The sequence below is a fragment of the Phaseolus vulgaris genome, chromosome 8, assembly GCF_051622355.1.
Source record: "Phaseolus vulgaris cultivar YP4 chromosome 8, ASM5162235v1, whole genome shotgun sequence".
Taxonomy (NCBI): domain Eukaryota; kingdom Viridiplantae; phylum Streptophyta; class Magnoliopsida; order Fabales; family Fabaceae; genus Phaseolus; species Phaseolus vulgaris.
In genome coordinates, this window is record NC_143505.1 from 57,674,919 (window position 1) to 57,699,817 (window position 24,899).

General features: G+C 31.9%; 2 protein-coding genes across 2 annotated transcripts; one reads left to right on the forward strand and one right to left on the reverse strand.

Moving 5' to 3' along the window:
• The first annotated feature begins 5,628 nt into the window (after positions 1-5,628).
• On the forward strand, positions 5,629-13,005 carry LOC137823608 (actin-related protein 5). The gene is made up of 12 exons (XM_068628814.1): positions 5,629-6,179; positions 6,274-6,344; positions 6,840-6,964; positions 7,059-7,100; positions 7,347-7,449; positions 7,665-7,774; positions 10,263-10,372; positions 10,462-10,552; positions 10,632-11,072; positions 11,368-11,495; positions 11,834-12,176; positions 12,297-13,005. The coding sequence occupies exons 1-12, from the start codon at positions 6,079-6,081 to the stop codon at positions 12,798-12,800; spliced, it is 2,169 nt and encodes a 722-aa protein (XP_068484915.1). The 5' UTR covers positions 5,629-6,078; the 3' UTR covers positions 12,801-13,005.
• A 457-nt stretch (positions 13,006-13,462) lies between these two features.
• On the reverse strand, positions 13,463-14,927 carry LOC137823609 (FtsJ-like methyltransferase family protein). The gene is made up of 2 exons (XM_068628815.2): positions 14,319-14,927; positions 13,463-14,011 (listed from the first exon to the last, which is right to left on the reverse strand). Exons 1-2 carry the CDS (start codon positions 14,881-14,883, stop codon positions 13,887-13,889), a joined length of 690 nt encoding a protein of 229 aa, XP_068484916.1. The 5' UTR covers positions 14,884-14,927; the 3' UTR covers positions 13,463-13,886.
• Positions 14,928-24,899: the final 9,972 nt, after the last annotated feature.

Sequence of the window (24,899 nt, forward strand, 5' to 3'; positions counted from 1 at the left end):
TTGTTGGCAAAGACTGATATTAGTTGTTGGACTTTTGTGTCTTATCTTGATAATGTATTCTTTTAGAGGGTTGATGTAATTGCATATTGATATGCTATTGTATATTATTATGGTATGTTAATGTGTTGTAATGTTTGTTGGATCTCCAGTTGGTCGAATGATAAAAAATTTGTGTTGAAATTACTTGTATAAAGATTGAGACATTCCTAAAATACCTCATTTTATTTTATTTATTCTTTCTTGATTAAAAAAAAATTCACACCACGTTTTCTATTTTAATTATCTGTACAATTAGTGAGTAACATCAACGGAACTTAGCATAATATGTAAGTAAACGCTGTTATAATAATGGATGAACAAATTTAGAGAGCATCGTACTACATATATATGGGCAAGATTTAGACAGGGGTGGTATGATGAGACTTTTGCAGTTTATGAATATTCTCTTATTTTAGGGATTCATTCATGCGCTTCAAAATAACTTTATTCATAGCATACTAGGGCCCTTTATTAATGTCTCCAAACCTTTGCTTAATTATCAATAGTAGCACACTATTTTTAGGTGTTTTTTTTTTGTTATTTTTTAATTTTAATTAAAATATTTTGGTTGTGGATTTGTCTAACTCAATCTTAAAAGACTGAAACATATATTTTAATATCCAATCTCTATCATCAAGTTACTTACTTTCTTACTTATTTTCTGATACTCGGTCGACGTCAATCCCATACATAATCTTACGACTTTGTAGATACCTACAATTTTTCAACTCATTTATATTTTTTAATATATTTTTATAATACTCATCAACTTATTAATAATATTTTTTAATATTCATCAACTTATTAATAATGAATATTGATAAAAAAATATTTTAACATTCTTAATGACTTTTCTTGTAAGTGTCTTTAAAACAATTGTCACATCAATTTTAGGATTTTTTTAATTATATGATTCAGAAATTTATTTAAAATTTTGCGTTTTATTTTGTATGTGATGTCAACATATTCCAATAAAATACATAGATTAGGATCTTAATATTATGACTCTTTAATGAAGATGTTACCCTCATAAGGCACTAACATAATTTTGTTACATAGGAATGGATTAGGTAATGTGTTGCAGGTGGTGGTGGTGGTTGCATTGGAGGAGACTAATTAAAGGGCAATTTCATGAACAGTGATATAAATAAATGAAGCAAAAGAAATTAGCAGTGCAGTGTTGGCCTATGCCTATGAATATAGACATTTAATGGTTTGATGGAAGGGCATGGCCCGGTTCATGTTGGCCCAATTTCATCCATACAGTGGTAGTACCATCTACCACCACCTTACTCACACACACACACACTTTCTTTTTAGTGTAAATAAAATATATGTAATTTAAATGGAAGAAGAAATTAGAGAAAATCAATTTTTGAAATTTTGTTTCTAAAATTTTATTTTTGTGTTCATTGCTTTTTATATTTAGTTTATGTCAATTAAATATAAAATTATCGTTTTTTATATCTTCAAGGTAAGAATATACATTAAATATTTTGATTTAGGTCATCTCCAATCATTGATATTGATTTTTTTTAATGTTTTAAATGATAATTATGTTAATGTTTTAGGTGATGGGAATTTGATAAACAGTATCCATATATGATGAAATCTAGAATGCCTTACAAAAAGAGAAAAGGACAATACATAGTCATAAATGCTCTGAAATTAAATTTAAATAAAAAAGAAATTTTCAAATTTTAAATTTGGAATTCCATTATAATTTCCGTACTCTTTGGGAAATCATGTTTTTTCATGTGCTTTTTAACTATTATCCTCTTGGTTGAACTCTCTTTGCTCCATTACAACCTAAACTGCTATTATAAGTGAAAATAAATTAAACAAATCTTATGATCTATGAGTTATTGAAATAACAAAAAGAGAAAAAAAATATTATCTCCTATTATGCTTCTGATAATCTTCACTAGTTCCTCTTTATGGGTTTTTATTTATTTTTCTTGAATCATGTACTCGTATTAAAACTAACTGCACATTGGGGTGTGAGAAAGTACGATCATAACTATGATAATAATGTGGTCACCATGTGAATTTATATTAAAATTTTAGTTTATCCTTTATTTCTAATTTGATTCTAGTTAGAAAAAAAACCACTCATTTGTTATTTGGTATACCCACAGGGAAGAATTTATTAGCTTATGAAAAAGTTCATGAACATAAATAGTTGAGCATCAAACTAATCTTATTTAAATTTAGAAAAAGAAAAAAAAATTATTTGGTTCAATAGTTAAATGCATTTATAGTTATATTAATGAATATTTAACATTTATATTATAATGAAACAAAGGCCGTTTTGTTCCGTAAAAGCGATTAAATTACATGAGAAATAACTTAATTAGCAATAGTGTGTACCATTTTTCTGCATAATTTAAAATCTGCAAATATACAACTTAAAATGATTTTTTTTTTATATTTAAAGCTTACATTTTATGTTATAAATTAAAATGTAGTATTTATTAATCTTAAATATTAAATCCTAATTACAACACTACAGTTGTAATTCTTAGCTCATTATCATGCAAGGTTTGGCAAACTACTTTCAACCGACAAAATGGAATCATAAAGTATAAGAGTTGACTGTAAAATCGAATTAACCAAATTATGCCCCACACTTTGGTTTGGAAGTCAAAACTCTAAAGCAAGGAACAACTTTATATTTTATTCTTTAAAATTAATATAATAATACATATACATATTTGTACTGGTATGGATTATTACCATCATTCGGTCTCTCTATTCTCTAATCGAGTTGATTGATATCTTCACAGACAGTCACACTTAATTCCTTTAAGGCTCAAACTAAGGTCAATGAAACCAAACTATCATTAAGAATTAGATAATACGACTAATAAAGTTCAATAAGGCAAATCTATTAAAATAATATAAATAACACACATCTCAAGAAGAAATGTACGTCATTATTATTATACACTTTCGAGTGTCAAATATCCTCTTTACTTGAGCGTGAGAGTATCTTAAATACCTACCCCATTTGGCATTTACGTGAAATTGAGAGACCGAGAGTCGAAAAAGTATCTCGAAGACCAGAAAAATCGTAGTGAAACTTTAACAACCTGCCCGAAGAAAGGAAGTGGACAAAACCTTCACTAGTTCTCTATATTTTCCTAAGAAACAATATCCATTATTTTAAAATAAAATATCTTTAACACCTAAAAAATCTATATTTTTTTAATTTATTTTATTTGTATGTATCTTTTTACTTAACGAAAACGCGTAAAGTTACCATTTTTCAAAACACTCGTTTTGCTAAAGTTGAATCCATCGAACATCGCGTAACCAAAATTTAATAAATAAACTACTTGTCTTTCCTAGTTCGCATAGGTACGCCATTAAGAACCATCCTTCAAGCAAAACCCCAAAAAAGTGACAGAAAAAATTATAAAAATATTCAGATTTATGATGAAATCTCAAATATTAGTTATTCACTCAAAGGAATAACCAAATATACAACAAAAATTCCACCAACAGAATATGTACCACACTGTTTCTCCTGTTAATACAAAAAGAAAAAGAAAAAAAAAATTATACAGAGAAGTAGACGCGTACTTCAAACTTGTTCTAATTGTACATCAGAGAAATTAACTTAGCCTAAGCACGTTAAGATGTTAAATCAGTGAAATTCTACAGAAGAAATGGATGATGAACTAAGCAAAAGCTTCGCTGGCGGAGGCAACTCTGAAAATGAGCTCAAGGTCCGGCGGCACAAAGTAGCCGTTCTTCGGCGGCACCCTCTTCCACGCCGTGTGAGGTGGCGGCTTCTTCTTGGGAGCCGGTGGGCACACCATCGCCGCCGGTATCCGACGAGAGGTGCGTTTGGGCGTGCGGCAAGCTTCGTCAACGTTCTTGACCATGTTTTTCAACTTCTGAGAATGTTTGTTAGGGAGGCGCGAACGCTGTTATTTATAGTTACATGGAGGAACTCAAGTTTCTTGCTCCGCAAGGAGACAGAGTAGGGTACGTGCTTTGGGTCGCGCAAGCGTGTGGTGGAATCAAGAGGGAGCCCACGTGGCAAAAAGCGGGGCCCGCGGGGAACGTTTTGGGCCTTTGAATTAAGTCCACAAGTTCCGTTTTGGCGGGAAAATTTGGGTCGGTGGTTAATGGGCCACGTACTTAATGACCACCGCCAAGCCAACCTAAACCGTCGATGCTCTCGTTCCTCCGTTAAATTAAACGTCCTTTTGAATTCGTTACGTGTTTATGCCTTTTAAATCGTTTATTATTTAATGTCGGAGATAACGGTCACTTACTTTGTGGATATACACCTTTCAGACAATAGTAAGTTATGGTCGATGTGCAGAATTTCTGTACCACGACACCTAGTATACAAAACAGTTTTAAATTTTATTTATTTATTAAAATAAAAAATTATTAATAATATTTAAATATCAATATTTTTATTCAATATTTTTTTATATTATTTTTTGACTATGGTTAACTATGTAACATAGACATGGATACGAAAATACGTATAATTTCTAAAATGTAGGACACGGGGACACAAATCTATATATTATATAATTATAAATTATATAAATTGATAATAAAAATTTATGTGCACAAGTATGTTATAGATTATTTATTTTTTTGAACGGAAAGATGTTTTCATGACTGATTCAAAATAATTTGTTTCTTATTTTTATAATCATAATAAAATTTATGCAATAAATTTGAGATTTAAAAAAATTAATGTGTTTTTCCCTTTTAAAATTATGTTAGAACTATGCTAGAATTGTCAGAAATCCAATAAATATTTTTTGAATTTGACACTTCATACGTGTCCTACAAGTGTTATACGAGTGTCGTGTATCCGACACCGACACGCCATTTAGGAGGAGTGTCTGAGCTTCATAGATTGTTAATCAATTGTTTTTGAATCGGTATTTTGACAACGTTATTAGTTGGTTTATTTTGTTGATTTTCAATTAATCTTGATTGTTTTTTAATTAATATTCATAAAAACATACCGTTAATGTTGATGAGTTTTTTTAATCTATTTCTAACAAAACATTAAAAAAGAACATGTTAATTATAAAAAAATACAATACATATTAATTAAAAAAATCTAATTCACATTTTAAAAAATTATCTCTGGAGAAGTATTTCTGGGCATCCTTAATGGGCCATGTGTTCCCTAGGCCTGTGGCATGGGCCGCTGTGGATCTGTTAATAATGCCACAACATTTTTTTAGCAATAATTTTTAATTAAATTTTCTTACTTTAATATTTTCATAATAAATTATTAACACGAATTACTAGTATGACGTTCAATTTTTAATTAATAATACTTAAATGAGACATACCAACATACATTGCAGTTCGAAGATAATGGGGGATGATATATTCATAACTCATTACCTTTGTATTTGGTTAAAATTTGATAATCTTAGGCATTATCAAGAGATTTTCAATTTAATTAAAATTATAAGTATAATTATAATTATAGGTATTATCTAAATCTTAGCTACAACTCAAAATTATTAATGATAATACGTGATTAAATAGGTATTGAAATATTTAGTTATATTAGATTACAAGTTTATAACATTATGTACTTTTTAAAAAATTGTAATTTAGTTGTTATCATTGTATGTGGCTTTTTTGCTTTCAATGTCTTATTACAATTATGTAAATGCCGTTTTAATGGGTATGAAATTATTAATTTTCTTTACACATACATATTTAATATAAAACACGAGAACTAATAAACTTTCTTTAAATAATTTTTTAATAGATTCTTATAATTTTTTTTATGATTTTGGGTTTTTCTTAATTTACGCCCTTTCTAACTCCGGAAGAAAAGTGTTGAAAGGAAGAAGACGCTGAAGCAAAACAGTCAAAACAATGGTGTGATAGTGTTCATCCACTGATGCTCTTCGTCCACGCCGATTCGCTTATCCGTCCATCGAACCGAACCGGTTCGGTTTAACCAACCGGCTCGGGACTCTTCACTAGTCGTCCGCACACACAGGAACCGAAATCCAGCTCAAGAACGACTGCACCATGCCTTTTATTTCCAACATTCAGCGTCAAACCGATTTCAACCTCGTCGATTCCAACACTCCCATTGTGATAGACAATGGTGCCTCCTATTTCCGCATAGGGTATTATAACCCTAATTTTCTCATTTTTTTTTGGTTTACTTTCCCAATTGGATTTATCTAGTTAAGACTCGTTCTTGTTTTCGTGAATTTTCAGTTGGGCGGGAGAGCCTGAACCTCGTGTTATTTTTCGCAACATTGTGCAAAGGCCACGCCATAAAGTAACCGGTACTGCTTTACCACCTTTTTCGTTTTTGCATAAGATGGGAGTTCTTGCTTTAATACTCTGCGGAAGAGTTCGTCCTTTGAGTAGTTTTAGCTGGTTCAAACATTGTTGTTTTCCGTGGAGGATATCTGTGGATTCAAAAAAATAACGTTTTAGCGGCTTAGAATTAGTTTTGAAAGGACTGATATTAACGTTTCCTAGATCAGTTATGCTTTCAATTCAATACAATGAAGATTTTTTTTTCATGCTTTTGTTTTCTTAGGGCATTGGTCTAACATTTGGCTTTAATATTTATTTGTGTAAATTGTTGCTTTTGTGTTGTGCATTGTTTGTTTGGACAATCATTAATTTGGCAAAAAAAAATTAGGTCCCATGTGTGTTTTTGTTTCGGCATTAATAGCTATATTATCTCTAACAACTTCTGTCCCAACATTGGTTCTTTTTGCTTGCCTACAATTATGTGGTGTGGTGTGGTGAATACTTGCTCTTTCTCACAGGGGAAACTGTCACCATTGTGGGTGACCATGATCCCGCCTTACTGAAATACTTCGACTGCACTCGCTCTGGGCCACGTTCTGCATTTGACAGTAATGTTGTGTACCAGTTTGAAACGATGGAATATGTAAATTTCCTCTTGTCTCATGTTTAACCTGTGCCCTTCATTATTTTAGAAGAACCTGGTTAGGATAACATACTGACACTTTTTTCACACACAGATTCTTGATTTTGGATTTGACCGGATGGGTGCAACTACTGAGGTATGTAAATAGTTGAAGTAGTGTTTCATTTTTTTTAATCCCTTCAAGCTGTTAGTTTATTGTCTTTTCTTCCTTGGTTTATTTAGTGTTGTTGATACTACTAAGTCTGGTGTGCTACTTACAGAACATAATGTCCTTGTCTTGGTACATAGTGGTTATTTGGTTTAATAAATATTCGTTCTCCTTTTTTCTGCATTTGGTTAATTTGACTTACTCTTTCTAATTTAATGTCTATCGCTGGAGCAGATTGATCATCCTGTCCTGATCACCGAATGTGTATGCAACCCAGTTCAATCTCGTAGTAAAATGGCAGAACTTCTTTTTGAGACTTACGGAGTTCCATCAATTGGTACTAATACTTAGTAACCTTCAGAAAAAAACTTCACATTTAACTAGCGATTTTCTGTAGAAAAACTGAATTCAATACAAATTTCCTAAGTAACCTGTTTTTGTCACACGATTGTCACTGGTTTTTCCCATTAGGGATGCATGTCTGGATTTTTTGCTAGATGTTGTACGTGTATTTTGCTTCCAAAAGTTAGTTGGGTTTCTGTGTTCTTGCAGCTTTTGGTGTTGATGTGGCATTCAGCTATAAATACAATCAACAACAAGGAGTGTGTGCTAAAGATGGTCTTGCTCTGTGTCCTGGATTCAACACAACCCATGTGATTCCGGTATTGTTTTTATCTTATTTACTTATATGTCAATAAAATGAGTTTCTCATTTGAATTTCTGTTGCAGATTTTTGTAATATCATCCACCTGATCATGGTTAAATTTGTAAATAGGATCTCATTGTATATAACACCAACTTTGTAATTATAGTAGTCAGTTTTATTAATCTACTTGCAGTAACTCCTTAGCCTGATAGACTGTCTTTTGTCTAAAGGTTGATTATGTGAAGACAATTCTTTTGTTGTGTCACATATTATTAACAGTTGAATGTCATTATGTCACATTTTATATTCAATATATCTCATTTGCTCTTTTTTTGCTATAGTAGCTAAGTTCCTATGGTAGTGTTAATAATCTGTATAGCTACTTTTCAAAGTGGCTTAGTAATAATAACAATTATTCATATGCACCATACTGGAAATTCTCCTTATTTTCTTTTTCAAAGTTTTGAAGTAGATAATAATTGTAAACTTATCCTTGTAAAAGAGAGTGCGGGCAGCTGAAAACCACTTTTATAGAGGATATGTGGTGGAACCTCAACTATGGGAATGGAAGAGGGATCTATCCCACTATGTGGTAGCTCCTTTGTAATCAATTAAATCCAAAGTAATTATAGTTATAAATCAAAGGAATCAGATCATTGCAAGAACGTCACCATAGAATATGAATCTCCTCTTATCTTGGTGTTCATGAACATAGTTCAAGAATGGGTATGATACCATTTTCATCCAAGCTTGAGTCATAGATTCAAAGAACTCAAAACAAATTGAAAGGCACTTTAAAAGTAAAAGTAAAATAAGAGCTGGAGTAGAGAAGGGATGAAGAATCATGCCTTTTGCGTAGACTCATGATAAGTGAAGTGAAGAATCACACTACTTTAGTAGACTCAAGATAAGTGAACTGAAGAATCATACCACTTGAGTAGATTGAAGATAAGTGAAGTGAATCATTACTTTAATTCCTAGAAACTAAAGGTAAGACTTCATACGGGAGAGTGCACATCCTCAAGAAGACTCACAAGTCTCAATTTCTCAAAGAAATTTCAATTCATTCTAAGTTGTAATCAATGACGCAAGGTGCCTTGCTTAGGCATGATACTTGCCTATTACAAGATCTAGAATATTCATACTCTTCACATGTGCTACCTTGGTGCCTAGAAGTCCTTGAATATTCTCTTAATTGTCACACTGAGCTTCACATCTTGGAGCATGCTTTCCTTGCTTGTGTTGCGTTTGGATAGGTTCTATATTCTCCTTGACTTGGTGTTTTCCATGCCCTCCTTGGCACGCTTATCTTCACTCCTGGGAGCATGCTTTCCTTGCCATGCTCCTTTGTGGCGTACTCCAAACCTAGAATTTCAGGAGTTTCTTTAGCATGTTTTCCTTGCCTTACTTGAACTGTGATGTGTCATTGGATTGAACCTTCGATTGATGTTGGTCAATTAAGGTCCATCAAAATATCTATATATTCAACTTACACCCAATTAAAAATCCTATTATACAGTTGCAATCAAAGTAAAACAAAGTGAACAGGTCCTAAGGCTTTGGAGTCCATGAATAAAGACATTTCTATGAGCACGAAGGTTCTTGGTCATGCTTTGTGATGGGTTGATACCAAAAGATGGGTTGTTCTTCTTGGAGATTTGAAAAGGGTGGCGGAAGCAATGGATGTGATGGATCAAGGAGGGCTCATATAGAGCTATGGGTTCCTTGTAGGTGCATGAAAGGTATGGAGAGTGATTGGTTGGGCCATATCACTTGGAGAAGGTGGAGGTGAACAACAAAGTGTCTAACCTAGAGAGACTAGACAAGGGAGTAGAAGCTTGCAATATTTGGCAGCATTTTACTCATAAAATTGATCTTATTAAAACATGAGCCAAACACCCCATTATATAGGTGCAAGTGCCTTGGAGAACAAGGAGCAAGGGGAATACACAAAAGAGCGGCTGCTAGGGTTTTGACTAAAGTCAATGTCGCATCCTAGGAGCAAACTTCTAGAAGCTAGGTTAACTTCTTACCCTAAAAGGCTTTACTCAAGCTACAATGATAAGCACACCCCCCCTATTATGCTAAAGAAACCCTATTTTATTGAAATTACAAATAAAGAAACTAGCTCTCATGGCTTGGGCTTTACTTCTTCTGGTCTTCTTTGAACATATAAAGGAACGTTTCTCTGCCATCAGTAGCAGAGTCCCAATCTTCTTGAATCCTCTTTGCCATTGACCTAGTTGTTGGGCTTGAACTACGGCCTGAGCTTGGGCCTCTTCCATCACTTTGTGTAATTGTTTTAGAACTTTCTCGCTCATTTTCTTCTTCCTTATTAGTGCACTCATTAATAGGCCCTCGTAGGGAGAAAAAATATTAAAATTTATAAAATAAGTTCACAAGTTTAATTTCTCTTAAATATTGAAATAAATAAGAAGAAATCCACTGGGCATGTGATTACAGATTTTGCCTTTTGTTGATATTATTTGTTTTGCATATTTCAGTTTGTAGACGGGGAGCCTGTGTATGAAGGATGCTGTCGTACTAATATTGGTGGATTCCATGTGACTAATCATTTGAAGCAACTCCTTTCACTTAAATATCCGTATCATTTGTGAGTATCAAATCATTTGGGTTCTGATACTATCTAAATGAATGTTAAATTTGGGGAGTATTTTAGATTTTATTGAATGATCAATGTAGGACTAGATTTACATGGGAAAAGGTTGAAGACCTGAAGATGGAACATTGTTACATTGCACCAGATTATGCCTCGGAAGCTAGGTTGTTTCAGGTATATGTATGGATTTTTTTTTCCTTTTTCACTAAGTTCTTTTATTGCTTCTAAAACTCCCTGAATGATCTAATAATAGAAAGAACCTGAGCAAGCTGAAGGAAAAACCAGATGTTGGGAACTCCCTTGGGTTCCACCCCCAACTGATGAGCCTCCTTCTGAGGAAGAGATCGCAAGAAAGGCAGCAATTAAAGAGAAACAAGGTCAAAGGCTTCGAGAAATGGCTGAGGCAAAGAGGTCTTCTAAAATTAATGAACTGGAAAATGAATTGCATGGTTTAGAGTTTCTTTTGCATCAGCTTGAACAAGTGGAAGAGAGTGAGGTTCTACCATTCCTGTCAGAAACTGGCTATGTCAATAGGCAGGAGATAGAGTCTGCACGTAATAAAGTTATACAATCATTACGGAAAGCAAAAGGTGAACCAAAGAATGAGCAAGCTGAAACTGAAAAGGAGGATCTTGGCACTAGTGAGAAGTATTCTCTTATAAACATTCCTGATGACATGTTGACTGGAGAACAGGTCTGTTTTTTCATCAGACAGTTATCTTACATTATCAATAAGCTGAATGGTGTATTCTCACTTTCTGCTTATTTTGGAGAAATAAGCATATTTTTGTTGTTTTATTCAGAGATTTTTAATCAAGGGAAATAAAGTCTCCCAAATATGTGATAAGTGTACTATTACATTTTTTTCGAGCCACATTTTCCTACAATCTTAATATGATTATATTTTTCTGATATCTTCTTTGCGTGATGATGTTCTTTGTGCTGAGGTTAACAATATTAATTGCTTTTTGTATATTGATATTTGACAGCTCAATGAAAAGAAGAAACAGTTGTCACTCAAATCTATGGCTGATGGGAGGCAGCGATTAAAACAGAAGCGCTATGAAGAGGAATTGGAACGAGAGAGAAAACAACAGCTAGAGGAGGAGAAACGCCTGTATGTTTGATGCTTTACTTTCTTTATGAAGTTTCAAGATATACTCTGTTTGTGGCTTGCTTATGTAAGATTTCCCCCTCATATTTAACCAAGTAAAATTGGAGAAAGCAAGTGATAGAAAAGAGTGAGTATTCAATCTAATTTTTGGTCACTAGCTTGAATCTGATAAGGATTTTGAAGGACAGGGATAGCAGGAGAGCTAAGTGAATAGTTTACTATCCACATTTACTTATTCCCGGGATACAACTTTTGTTCATAGCTTGATTGCAATTTTGACTAGGCTTTAAATGATTATTATTATTATTATTTTATAAACTTTTTTTCTCTGCTTAATGTAGAGAGAACCCGGACCTATATTTGGAGCAATTGCATGCTAGATACAAAGACCTTTCAGAAAGAGTTGACCAACAAAAACGACTTAAGACAAACGGAGGCCATTCAAATGGAAATAGTTTGTCCGGTGGTATTGGCCGTGGTGAAAGACTGAATGCTGCTCAGAGGGAAAGAATGCGTCTCCTGACAACTGCAGCTTTAGACCGTGGTAAGGGTGAAGATACATTTGGTGCTAGAGATGAAGATTGGCAGCTTTACAAATTGATGAGCAAAGATTATGGTAACGATGATGATGAAGAACCAGATGAAGATGAAACAGAGCTGACCCGCATCTCTTCTAGGCTACAGGTTAGAACGCCTTACAGGATAAAATCCCATAAGATTAGTTTATGATTGTACAAGTTGACTTCTTTATACGGGTCTTGATTTGCAATTCACATAAAAACTTCTACATTGTTAATTTGATAGGACCTGGATCCAACATTTATACCTAAGTTAGATGCCGGTACCAGTCAACCTGCTGAGGTGCCACGGGTTCGTCCTCTTACCAAAGAAGATTTTAAGATTGTTATTGGGGTCGAAAGATTCAGATGTCCTGAAATATTATTTAATCCAAACTGGATCGGGGTTGATCAGGTAGGATTAGACGAGATGGCTGGGGTCTCAATAAGGAGGTTACCAGTCAAGGATGAAACCTTGGAACAGAGACTGACTAGTTCCATACTTGTTACTGGTGGAAGTTCTCTTTTCCCTGGTATAGTTGAACGCCTGGAATCTGGAATTCGGATGATTAGACCATGTGGCTCACCTATAAAAATAGTGAGGGCATTGGATCCAGTCATGGATGCATGGCGTGGGGCAGCTACCTTCGCCTCAGACTCACAGTTCCATATGCAAACTTTCAGTAGACTGGATTATTATGAAAAAGGTGAAGACTGGCTTCGCAATTATCAACTGCGGTATACATTGTAATTGGTCACAGTATAGTACTGTACATTGTCTACAATTTTCGACCATTGTTTAGAAAGTATTCTCACGTAGTATAATATGTTGTCTTGCTTTTGCTGAACCGGAACATCAACAAAAGCATGGTGTTGTTACACAGCAACTACCAATATTTTCAATCCAGTGAATAGCACATACTTCTTGGGCAGGGTCATTGCCTTTTGTTCTTTTACGTTGTTGACATATGCTCCATATTTTGAACTCAAATAATCGGAAAGGCATCCCCTTTTTATTTCTTGTTTATGTTTTGCAGAAAAGATGTTAATTGAAGATGACAGACCGACTTAACTTGTTACGTTCAATGAAATACTAAACTTCTGGAAATAATTAGTGCTTTTTTTTTCGCAACCACGAAGTTGCAAAAGTAGGCATCTATATTATTTTACAATCACGTTATACGCTTTTTTTGCTATTTTGTACCACTGATATTTTCCAAATAACAGGAGATCGATTCATTTAGCCTGTGTTTGGTCCATGTCCACTGAAATGAGGGTGAGGAAAAACGTGGATGTGCTCTCATCTTTACCTCGCTAACATGCAGAGAAAGTTGAGGAAAACTGTGTAAATAGGAGAATAGCCTCATTGTTTGTGTGCATATCAAATATGATGGGAGCAAGGTGCATTCAAACAAAGCATTAAAGAGTGACTGAAGTTCATTAAAGTTCTATTTCTTTTAACAAAGCTCTTTTCATACGCAATTAGATCTAAACCTCAATCAGCAACAATGTTGTATGTATGTAGGAGAGGACAAAGGAGGCGATTGTGTTGCAGATTAGGCAAGCCTAGTTCCAACCGCTCGTGGTGTGTATGGGATTACTGATGGCTAAACAAAGTTATGAGACCTTCTCATATGGGACATTCCAATCACAAATTCATCATCATAACCTTTCACCACCCTCCTACATATCAGGAGTCAATATTCATAGACTAACTATGAGTATCAACAGAGAGCCAGAAAATAATGAATTTTTCACAAAGACTAGTTATCATCATCAAACGGAAGCAAAACTCATGGCCAACATTCCCCCGGACAAAGAGTATAAGAGAATCAATCTATATCTTAGCATCTGGCTTTAAACCTTGACATATCAAATAAATCTCTCTTGACGAAGGCCTTGTAGCTTTAGGTCTCAGCCATGATGCCTTCTTAAAGAACGGTTTAGAAAGCTGGTTAATTTCTGCAGCAAATAAACATTCAAAGAAATCAACAACACATAACAAATACAATCAAAGCAATAGAATTGAACACTATCCACATTTTAAGTAAAAAGTTTCACTTTGGATACCCCAAATTAATCTTTCTCAGTTTTTGATACAAATAAGTTGAAGAAATTAGTATGATAAACTAATGCAATAACCTATTAACTCCATCAATTAAACTTGAAGGGACTAAACTGAAATGTCAAACTTTTTAAACTGAACACCTCAAATTTTATTTTGGGCACATATCAATTACATTATTCAGAGAAGTAAGCAAGGAAGCACCTTTGGCATCTTCACTCTCGAGAAGCTTGATAATAAGGTGCCCACCAACCCTCAAAACTCCTTGACCGTCATCTGAACAAGAAGGGTCATCGTCAATTGGCTCCACGTGAACTCTGTTGCCGAGAGCCAAATCCAAGGCACGCATCCCAAGCTCAAACGACAAGGCTGCGTCTTTGGTAGTGATTCCGGAGACTAAGGGACACATATCTGAGAGTATCACAGAAAACCCTTTTTCCTTTGGAGAAAGTGCTCTGAGTCGGTGGTGAGAGAGGGTGGTGACGTCAGCAGAGATGGTCTGAACCCTAGAATCGCAGTGAAGAGGGGGAACCTTGACTTTCTTGGTGTCGACGCCGAGGACGGAGCCGCCGCCGTTGAAGGGACCCAAGCTTTGACAAGCCACCTGGAGCCACCCTCCGGGGGCGCAACCGAGGTCGAGAACGGTGGCGCCACGGTTGATTATGTTGTGTTGCTTCTGAATCTGAAGAAGCTTGAAGGCGGAGCGAGCCACGTAGCCTAGCCGTTGAGCCTCCTTGTAGAAGAAATCTGCAGTTCCACCTACACCCATCTCCCCTACGCTTCTAAATTATTCATTTTACTCTTTTAAACATAAGTTTAATTCACATAAATTACTCAATTAAATTACTTTTTAAATAAGTGATTTATATATGTATTAATCAGAGGAAATATTTTTTGCTAAAACATAAATTTTATGAGCTATCTTTTTATTATTTATTTAACCACCTAGTTGTAATAGTGTAACACAAAATAAGTGTTACATCGTGTTTCAAACTATAAATCCTTATTTAGGAAATATGATAAACCTATATCTATTAGGTGTCACTAACGTCAAATATATGTTGTGATTGTTTCTATAAATTTACTATTTACAACAATTACCTAAAAGTTGAGTTTTCATTTTTATATTGGAAAACCACACTACTTAAATCCAAACATGTCTTTATTTTAGAACTTCTACTTCCCTTAACTAATGCATGTAAATATGAACGTTACACTTCCTTTCTTGAGTGTAAGAATTGCAAATCAATTTGTATATTGTTTTCACCTTAAACTTTTACTAATTTAATTAATTTAATGCTTGAAATTCATTTTTACTTTAACAAATGACTTGAGAACTCAATACTTGCATCATCTTCCTTTGATGCTTATACACATACACTAGTCTCCTACCTAAACCTTACAATTCCATTATCATCTAATACTTATGTCGATTCAAGTTGACTCTGCTTTCCATGATCGACCAATCATTGAATCTTATGATCAAGGGTAATATATAATTTATTATTTATGTTATGTAAGTTGTTTCATTGTTTGACATTTGCATGACTTTTCTATGTAATTAGGTTTGTTCTATCTAGGGTTGTTTCACAGGCTATCAAAAAGTCTATTAAGCAACAATTTCAATCCTTGGACAACATGGAGAGCGATACCTGAATCTGATAAGGAGCAACACTAGCAACATTTTAAGGTAACATGTTTAAACATATTCCATTGACATATAATAGAATATGCATATGTCAAAATCAAACAAGTACTAGGTATGTTTTTATTTAAAGCAAACCCATTATTCATATGCTAAAGTTTACTAGGTAGTTTTACGTTATACATTTGATATGTGAACATCTACTTGTTTGATTGTTATAAAAGAAGGTTCAATGGCGGCCAAAGCATGAGGATCAAATAAAAAAAAATTCAACACTAAAGTATCTCAGATTATCTGAGATGTTTAGAGATGCTAGAATTATTGGGGAAATGCCTAAATGGCTTGGGGAGCATGTCTAAAATAGGTTATTAGCATGATGGAATGTTTAGAATTGATGACATTCTGTTATGTTATTTGGAATGTGCATGTAAATCGAAATCCTAGTAAATTATTTGGATGTTGCCAAAATTTGTCCATTATCAATGGAAAAGTCCGTCTAAAACCGCATGAACTTCATACACAACACTTGTTAACGATTATATTTGTCATTAATTACTTACAAGTGATTTACTAATGGATTTTGTGTCATCGCAAATCCATCAAAAATTCCCTTTCACTGACAAATTTTAGTGGTTAGTGAGTAGTGATATTTAGTACAACTTTAAGCGTTTTGCTCATTACAACCAAGACCATATATTCAATCACTTTGTAACAACCGTTTTGTGCCTATAATTACAACTACTTCCTTACATAGTTCCTTCTTTTTAACCTTGTCATGGACCCCTTATTTCTCTACCTTTCACATTGATCTTTGTTTAGCTCTCATTGGATTCTTGGAGATTTGATTCATACACAACTTTCTCAACACAATTTAGTAAGTGGTTTGCATTGATGCATGTATATTACCACTATTATTTTAAGTTAGTTTCTTTTATATGTACTATATGGAATAAATGTTGATTTCATTATTTTATAACCCTTGTGTAATGATTTTCAATTTTTCTTCCTTAAATTTGTATTTACTTAAATCATTTCTTTTCGATATATATCGCCTCAACATCACAGTGCTTCGCGTGGCGGGAGATCCATGAGTACTAGGAGGGACCTTGTTTCGAAGATGAAGTGGAATCTCCCTCGTTGGATAGCATGGTATTGGATGAGTTGGATTTTTTGTTCAAAATTTATATGAGTGATAATGTTTCTCATTTGAGAATCTTGGCCTTCTTGAGCCTCCACCTCTCCCCTTAATCTGTTAAGAAATTTTGGACATAAAAGCTTCATCTTATCCTAGTGAGTATTGGACATTTAGATCTATGCAATTTTGACATTTATCGTATTATTAATGTTTTTTGCCTTCTTGATGGGACCCTCTTTCATGTTGTATAAACCTGTTGGATGGATTTTGTGTTATTAACAGTAATTTGTTACAATAGGAAAATAATGGGTGGAGACTGTGAACGGAGGAAACAAATTAGGGGAGAGGGTTTTCAGAAATTCTGTTGAGAGTGAAGATGAGGGAGAGAAATACACTTTGGATTACACGTGGAGATATAATAGTGTCACATCATCACCAATTAACAACATTTATACGAATTTGACATAAGAGATCAAATTGCGTATTTTTTAACAAATTTTGAAACGAAATTTTTTTTTTTTAAAGACCAATGTACCAAATTGACTATTGACCCTTAATGTAGAAACTAAAAAGGTAATTATAGCAAAAAATTAATAACAATATTTTTTATAGGTTGTTAATGTAAAATTATTTACATAAACATAGAAAAAAGAAAAATAAAATTATATAGTACAATTTTATATTTTCATTCAATCATATGAATTATATATAAGATAAGTTTATTAACTTTTATCATAATTATCTTAAAAAATAGGTTAAAGATTTGAACTAATTAGCAACATATGTTTCTTTGGCACAAGCTGTATATAGCCATTACTCTTTTTGTAAATCTTGATAAGAAAGTTATATTTTAATGTAATAACTACAATTAGAGATTAACCATCTAAAAAGAGTTTAACATGTGAGGCTTGTTGAACAGCAACCTTAAAAATGTTAAACAAGAAAAGGAAAATTGGTAGTTGATTTTGTGAAAATTCCTTGGGCCACTGTGTATGGTAGGTAGTTAAACAGGTAGTTTGTCTTGATCAAGCTTTGGTCACTTACTTAGAAGAGTGTGGCAGGGCTAGGTTTGGGACCCATGAATGATTAGAAGGAAGCTTGAGTTCAAAAAGAGAAGAAAGAAAGAAAAAGTTGGTGGTTGTGTTGTGGGAGTGGAATGCATGGGAGAAGAACAAGTACAAAAGTTGAAGATATGATTCGCAGTTACTTGCTTGCTTATAGGGGAAACTAGGGTTTTTTTTTTATGGGGATTGCGTAAAGCTCAATGGAGCCTGCTGATTTTTAGCAACGGATTTCATTTAAAGAACAGACATGCCATTCCAAATGGGCCTAATGGTCCACCATTGTCCCACAAAGATAGGGCACGTTTTCAATTACACCATGCATCAACAAATGGGATGCCCTAAATCATACTAAATACTAATACCATTCTCAAGTGTATTAGGGTACTACTCATTCATTTTTTTCTAACCCTAATTGTTGCTTTTGTCGTCATAGGATATTGATTAGTTCCTAACTTTATTTTCACCCCAGCAACTATCTCTCCACTTTGTCCATCATCTTGTTTTTTACAATCATACCTTTCTAAATTAATGATGTAATACTAAATGCTTATAGTGGAATCATGCACACCTCTCCAACAGTATACTTGTTTCTCCTATTATCCATTTCATTACCAAGATTTTTAAAAGTGGTCTGTGTTGTGCAAATACATCAAACTGTGTATTCTCTCTTAATGTACATGTGTTTTATTTAATATACTAACACTTCCATTACTTAATAATCAAATAATTTATCTTTTTTATTCTCTTGCTATTTCTAAGAGTTCACAACAACAATACAATACTTTCTGTTGAAGATAAAAGATCAAAACTAAAAATAAATAAGTGAATCCAAACCTCACTTGAGTGATTTTATAAAATTGAGTTAAATTTAAAGTTCAGTGGTTAATATAGTATCATAGTAATTTAAAAATTATTGTAGTGAAACTTTATTGTCTTTATTAGACTACTCGGTATCGAACCATCCATAAATATATTGTCTCATACGAATTGATAAGTCTTGGTGAAGGAAGTGTAGTAAATACTTTATCTCTTAAAATAAAGTTGAGTTAGACTTAAAATATTTTTATAATTTTTTTTTAGATTTTGAATTATTCTTCATCCTCGTACACGTAACTGGTATTAGTTTAATGATTTAACAGAGACTCACAATTCACTACATAGTATATATAATGATATCTAATTATCAGGAGCTGGAAGCAAATATATCACCAATAATTGACTTAGTTGGATGTGATCGAAGTAAACTTATTTGGTCATGCCGATAAAATATTATTTGGTGACTTAGAAACCAAACTTCAATCCATAGCTTTATTGCCATTGTAGAATGTCTCATGGAGTGAAGAAGTTACATGTAATCAATTCAAAGACCAATAAAATTTTAAAAAATTATGCAATATTGGCAATATCTAAATTGTAAGGAATAGATTTGGTCTTGAGCACAGGATGGCTTTTAATTATTGATTACTTTGGCATCTGTTAATTGTCAGTGCCAACTGAATTACCTACCATCATATGATTGAGACTTTTCACTAAAGAAAAGATAATATGCATAATGATGTTTTCCAATTTATGTATTGCTAAACCATTCATCATTCTACATTCAAATTCATACCACTCTTATGAGTTGTGTCTGTAGAAATGTCTTGTAATAGAGGTTGTCATTTATCATTAGAAGGTGGACTTGGTGCTTACTCTATTGCAATTGTTATGTGTTACTGTTTTTTTTCCCTGGTGCATGAGCTATGATGAGACAAAAATTTTAATTAAAAAATTGTAAAAAATACAATGTTATTAAGGGGCTCAACCTTATAAAAATTGTTTGCAAGGATTTTCAAAACTCATATCCTTACATCGAGACTCCCTATGCTGGAATTGTCAACTCGTGTGAGAATTTTTTTTCAGTAAAGAATAAATTAATTAAATTAAAAAGAAATATTTCAGAGTGTCTCAATCCTTATAAAAATCTCAAACCTCTCCGCCTCTCCATTTAACTAACAACCATATAATTACTACAAGCATCCAAAACATAGAATTGTTCCCTACACTATAATACAACAATTTGTAATGGCTAAAACTGCATAATTATGCAGTGTACAACAACGTAAAAACAAGATTAGTTTACTTCCATCCTTCATTAGTTGTCTGATTGCTTGGTGCTTGTAGACCCTTGTGACATCAACTCCAATACTCCCTGTAAGGTTATGCTTCAATTGCTGCATAATTATGCAGTAAATATAACAAGTTTGGTTGGTTAAGCTGTTGCCAAGCTCTTGTAAACCCTTGACAAACCAATGTTTCTGCAACATCTACATAATACAACCTGGGTCTTCCACATCGCCTCAGCCAACATAAGATAAAACATAATCCATCGCATAATATTAAAGCAAAACCAGAACTATTGACTATAATAACCTATACAACAGGATTAAATTCAAAACCACCAATAACAAACAATGAATAATTAAACAAATATTGTAGGTGGTGCTTGTATACCAAACTCGTGCGGGATTATATATTTATGGATGGTCCAATAACGATTCAACAAATTTTCGCTAGGATATGCTTTAAATAACTTTGATTTTGATACTATATTGAGAAGTCAACTTTAAATTTAACTCAATCTTATGACACTGACTAATACGATGAAGTTTATACTTAATTATATACTATATAAAATGTTTTTAGTTCGAGTTTATTTGAGTTCTGAAAGGATTGAAATAGGTCTAACAATATTAGGTGGAATAATAAAGAGTTTCACAGGTGCAGAAGGTTAGCATCCCTGCCTGAGAAGAAAAGGAATGTGACTAAGATGCGTTGTTGTTACTTTGGTAGGTAGGCATTTCACTTGTCCCTTCCTTTTTCTTGGTTTTCCACGTCCCTCACTTGTGCCAATAAACAAGGCTATAACTAATGTGAAGATGGAGTAATTGAAAGAAATTAATATGATTTAGAATGTGAGATGTTGAAGTCAAATATGAACAATATTGGATAACATTTCTGCATAGTCATTGATTGAGTAATGGTGCGTGCAGCTACGTAGTTGTTCAACTACGGTTTAATTATGCACACTACGTGGCATATCTGATTGATTTGGTAGATAATACCATCCAATAATTTAACCAAGTCACGTCCTCAAACTCTCAAAAGAAAGGACACTCACTCACTCACTACTCACAAGACTCATCACATTTTTATATTCCATCACCAAAAAACTACCTTCTCCTTCCACATCAATTCTCAAAATTATATTCTTCAAAATATAAATCCATAGTTATTTTATGTATTTGGTCTTTTTTTTCTTTTTATATATATAATCACTCATTTAACTTCACATTATAAATTAATTTTATTTTTAATTAAAGTAGATTTTCAATTCACTCTCTTTAAATAAGGTTGTTAATTTATATTTGAAATTAAGGAATAGATTTTAAATATAATTTAATCTTATATACTAGATTATAATAAACTTTATTTTTAATAAATGTGAAATTTGTGTCATTACTAATTAATTTGGTTGTGTTTTAAAATTAAAATTCATACGCGTCTGCCAACATAAAAAATTAATTATTACGACCGTTAATAGCTTTTTCACCACAGTATTAAACGGAAAATCATAAAAAAATGTAAAATTTTACACAATGCTGAGAGAAATTGTAAAAAAACTAAAGTACAGTATTGTACGATATGATCTAAAGTAAAGAACGGAGTTTAGGTTACTTTTTTTTTGTCCTTTGATAAAATAAGCGGCAGTTCTCCGTTCCGTTGGGTAGTGAGTGGGTGTGACATTATTAGTCGTTAGAATGTGGGAAGACTCAACGCCGTCCCCGATTGTACGGTCAAATGCACGGCGTAATACGTGGAGCGTTGAATGCGGGGTTGAATTTCTTCTTCCTTCTTCACACTTCATACCAATTTTCTAAAGTTTCAAATTCTTGTTCTGTTCTTCATTTTGCAAAAAAACAAAAATTACATTTACCAAAAAAAACATGTTTATTATTACAAGAGGGAATGTAGAAAGACATGTTTATTGTGCTTCTAATTCCCTCTTATTTTTATGCAAATATTTATATTTCTGGCATATAAATTGTTTACAGGAACAAAAGTGCTTAAACGATACGAGATATGAGAGATCCATCCGAGATTAAGACATTTTATTATATTTAAGTAGTATAAACTTTAACTCTATAAGTCGGTTTTATGAGATTGAATTAGACTTAAAATCAATTTCGTAATATAAACCTTACCTAGAACCACTAAATTGAAAATTAATTTGATTTCTATTAAAAATTACAGAAATTGTATAATGAAATTTCATGGTTAATTTCTAAAGTCTTCTCTCATTCATTCCTGATAATTAAAATAAAAAAAAAAGAACCGTGAAGGTTATAAAACGAGAAATTAAATAAAAATACTAGATAAAAGTAAATATAACTATTAAAAAACACTATCTTTTAAATATAGAAGTGAAAGGGTAAGTGCCTGTTTACTTTTTTGTTTATTTCTAAAAACTTATTAAAGATAAATTAAGCTAAATGTACAACTTGCATATTATAAGAAAGGTAAGATAAGTTATTGAATAAATAAGGCAGGACAGTTTAAAACTATTTTAATTTTTAATGTAATCAGAAAGTATTATAGATAACAAACTTATTGTATTACACAATTATTATTATAAAAATTCATTACAAATTTTATTTTCATTAAAAATAATTAAAATTTACTTAGCCGCTTACAATTTGTTTTCTATATCTTAATTTTTATATAGTATAATTTCGAATTATTGGAAATTATTTATTTCCTAATATATCAGGAAATGAGATTTTATCTCTAAAAAATTATAAAATATATTTTATATTTTTTTAATTACTAATTATAATATATTAAAAATATATTGAATATAAAACATTCATTTAGAATAAATCCGTATTATAATATCAAGTTACAGAAATAAATTTTGTAAAATCTAAATAAACTATGAATTTTTTTAATAAAAATACAGTGTTACATGAAAATCACTGAATAAAGAAATGAGACACTTTCATGGTATTGGATTCTGGTTTTCTTATAACTCACACCACACAGTGCAGCAACCTTCTTGAGTATGCTTAGCCTTCTGTGACAGAGGGCAGTGCTATACCATGACACATGATAAGGTGGAAGTAAGAGAAGATAATGAAGAAGAAAGAGAATTGTATTTTTATTATATCATATATGAAAAAGAATACAATATACATATACATAAATATAAGACTCTGTTAAACAGAAACCGAGCAACAGAAATAACAAGAAAATGATAACTTAATAATTTTCTTTTAAATTATTTAATTTTAAAATATTTATTTCACAAGAATTTAAATTTGTTATTTTTTTAATGAAGTATTTCAGTTATTATTAAATAAATAAAATATTAAATACAAAAAAGTATTACTTCATATCATAAGAAATAACTAAACACATTTAATTCACTACTGAAAAACAGGTTTACAATCATCGGTTAATCTGAGCATACTTTTATGTTTTTTATTAGTTACGAATAAATATTAATTACCATTTTAATTTGTATAATCTCTCCATGCATCATACTTAATATATATGAGATTGCTTCTGAGAAAAAAAAATATTGCATTTGCATTATTTGAAAGATGTTGCATGTATTGGATAATCTGGTTGTGCTTTAATTTCATCCTTATTTTGGTTAATCACAGAGGACACATTTGGATGGGTTGGCGCTTAAAATTGAGTAAGTGAGATCAAATCCAGAAAGGAATATAAAGATAAGAAATATGACTTTAAAAAATAAAAAAATATACAAATTTTCAAATTCTTATGTTTTAAGTTAGGTAGGATAAACACGGACATGGTATATACGAATAAAAAATATGTATAATTTTTAAAATGTAGGAAAGGGGACACAAATTTATATATTATATAATTTTAAATTATATAAATTGATAATAAAGATTATTATTTTTTTTTAAAAGATGTTTTTTCACGGTTGGTTCAAAAGATTTATTTATAATTTTTATAATCACAATAAAAAATTATACAATAAATTTGAGTTTTTAAAAAATTAATGTATTTCTCTTTTTTAAAATTGCGTTAAAACCGTGCTAGAATAGTCAGAAATTCAATAAATATTTTTTGGATTTGACACTTCATCAAAACTATATTACACGTGTCAGTATCCGATACGTGTGTCCGACATAGACACAGAGCCTCATAGTTTAGGTAAAGTTTGAAATTTTTCATTTTTAAACTATTAAATTAATCTTATAATTTTTAAATTTCTTATCCAAAACAAAAGATGTATATTGTCACAAAATCATTTTTTATAATAATAAATAACCTGCTAAAAATTATCTAATAGCAACTTAGACATTTAAGATTCTTGTCCAATGTCGTTGTGGGGAAAAATAAAGAAAAAAATAGTTTATTTTCCATAATATTAAGTTAAATGACACTCTATCCATAATAATTTTAAAATATACATTCACATCTCTTATTTAGTGTCAGTCATTTACCTTATCTAGTTTGAAAATATAAAATTGGCTAAAACTTAACTAAATATCATGAAAAATAAATAAAAAAAAGATTTAAAGTATAAAACATAATGGACTTTTGTAAACAAGAATATGATTATTTAAGTATTCACTCCTCTATTTTTTAAATGAAATATATATGCTTCCTAATTTTAAAATAGACATATACATATACATATTTTACACGGTATTAAAAAATAACACTCATACTCCTTATTTTATCAATAAATTTTTGTTTGGAAATAAAATTGTGATTGACAAAACTGATATTGAAACAATTTTAATTAATTTAAAAAAAACGTTAATTTTAAAATGAAGGAAAAAATATACAAATTCAATGTTTTGTTTTAAAGCATACAATGATGCAACATTTGATATTCCAAAAAGTATAATAGATATATA

Coding starts and splice junctions, on each gene's coding strand:
- LOC137823608 (XM_068628814.1), top strand. CDS start 6,079: ATGCCTTTTATTTCCAACATTCAGCGTCAAACCGATTTCAACCTCGTC. Junction 6,965..7,058: donor AGTTTGAAACGATGGAATAT/GTAAATTTCCTC, acceptor TTTCACACACAG/ATTCTTGATTTTGGATTTGA. Junction 7,101..7,346: donor GGATGGGTGCAACTACTGAG/GTATGTAAATAG, acceptor TCGCTGGAGCAG/ATTGATCATCCTGTCCTGAT.
- LOC137823609 (XM_068628815.2), bottom strand. CDS start 14,883: ATGGGTGTAGGTGGAACTGCAGATTTCTTCTACAAGGAGGCTCAACGG. Junction 14,012..14,318: donor CGAGAGTGAAGATGCCAAAG/GTGCTTCCTTGC, acceptor TATTTGCTGCAG/AAATTAACCAGCTTTCTAAA.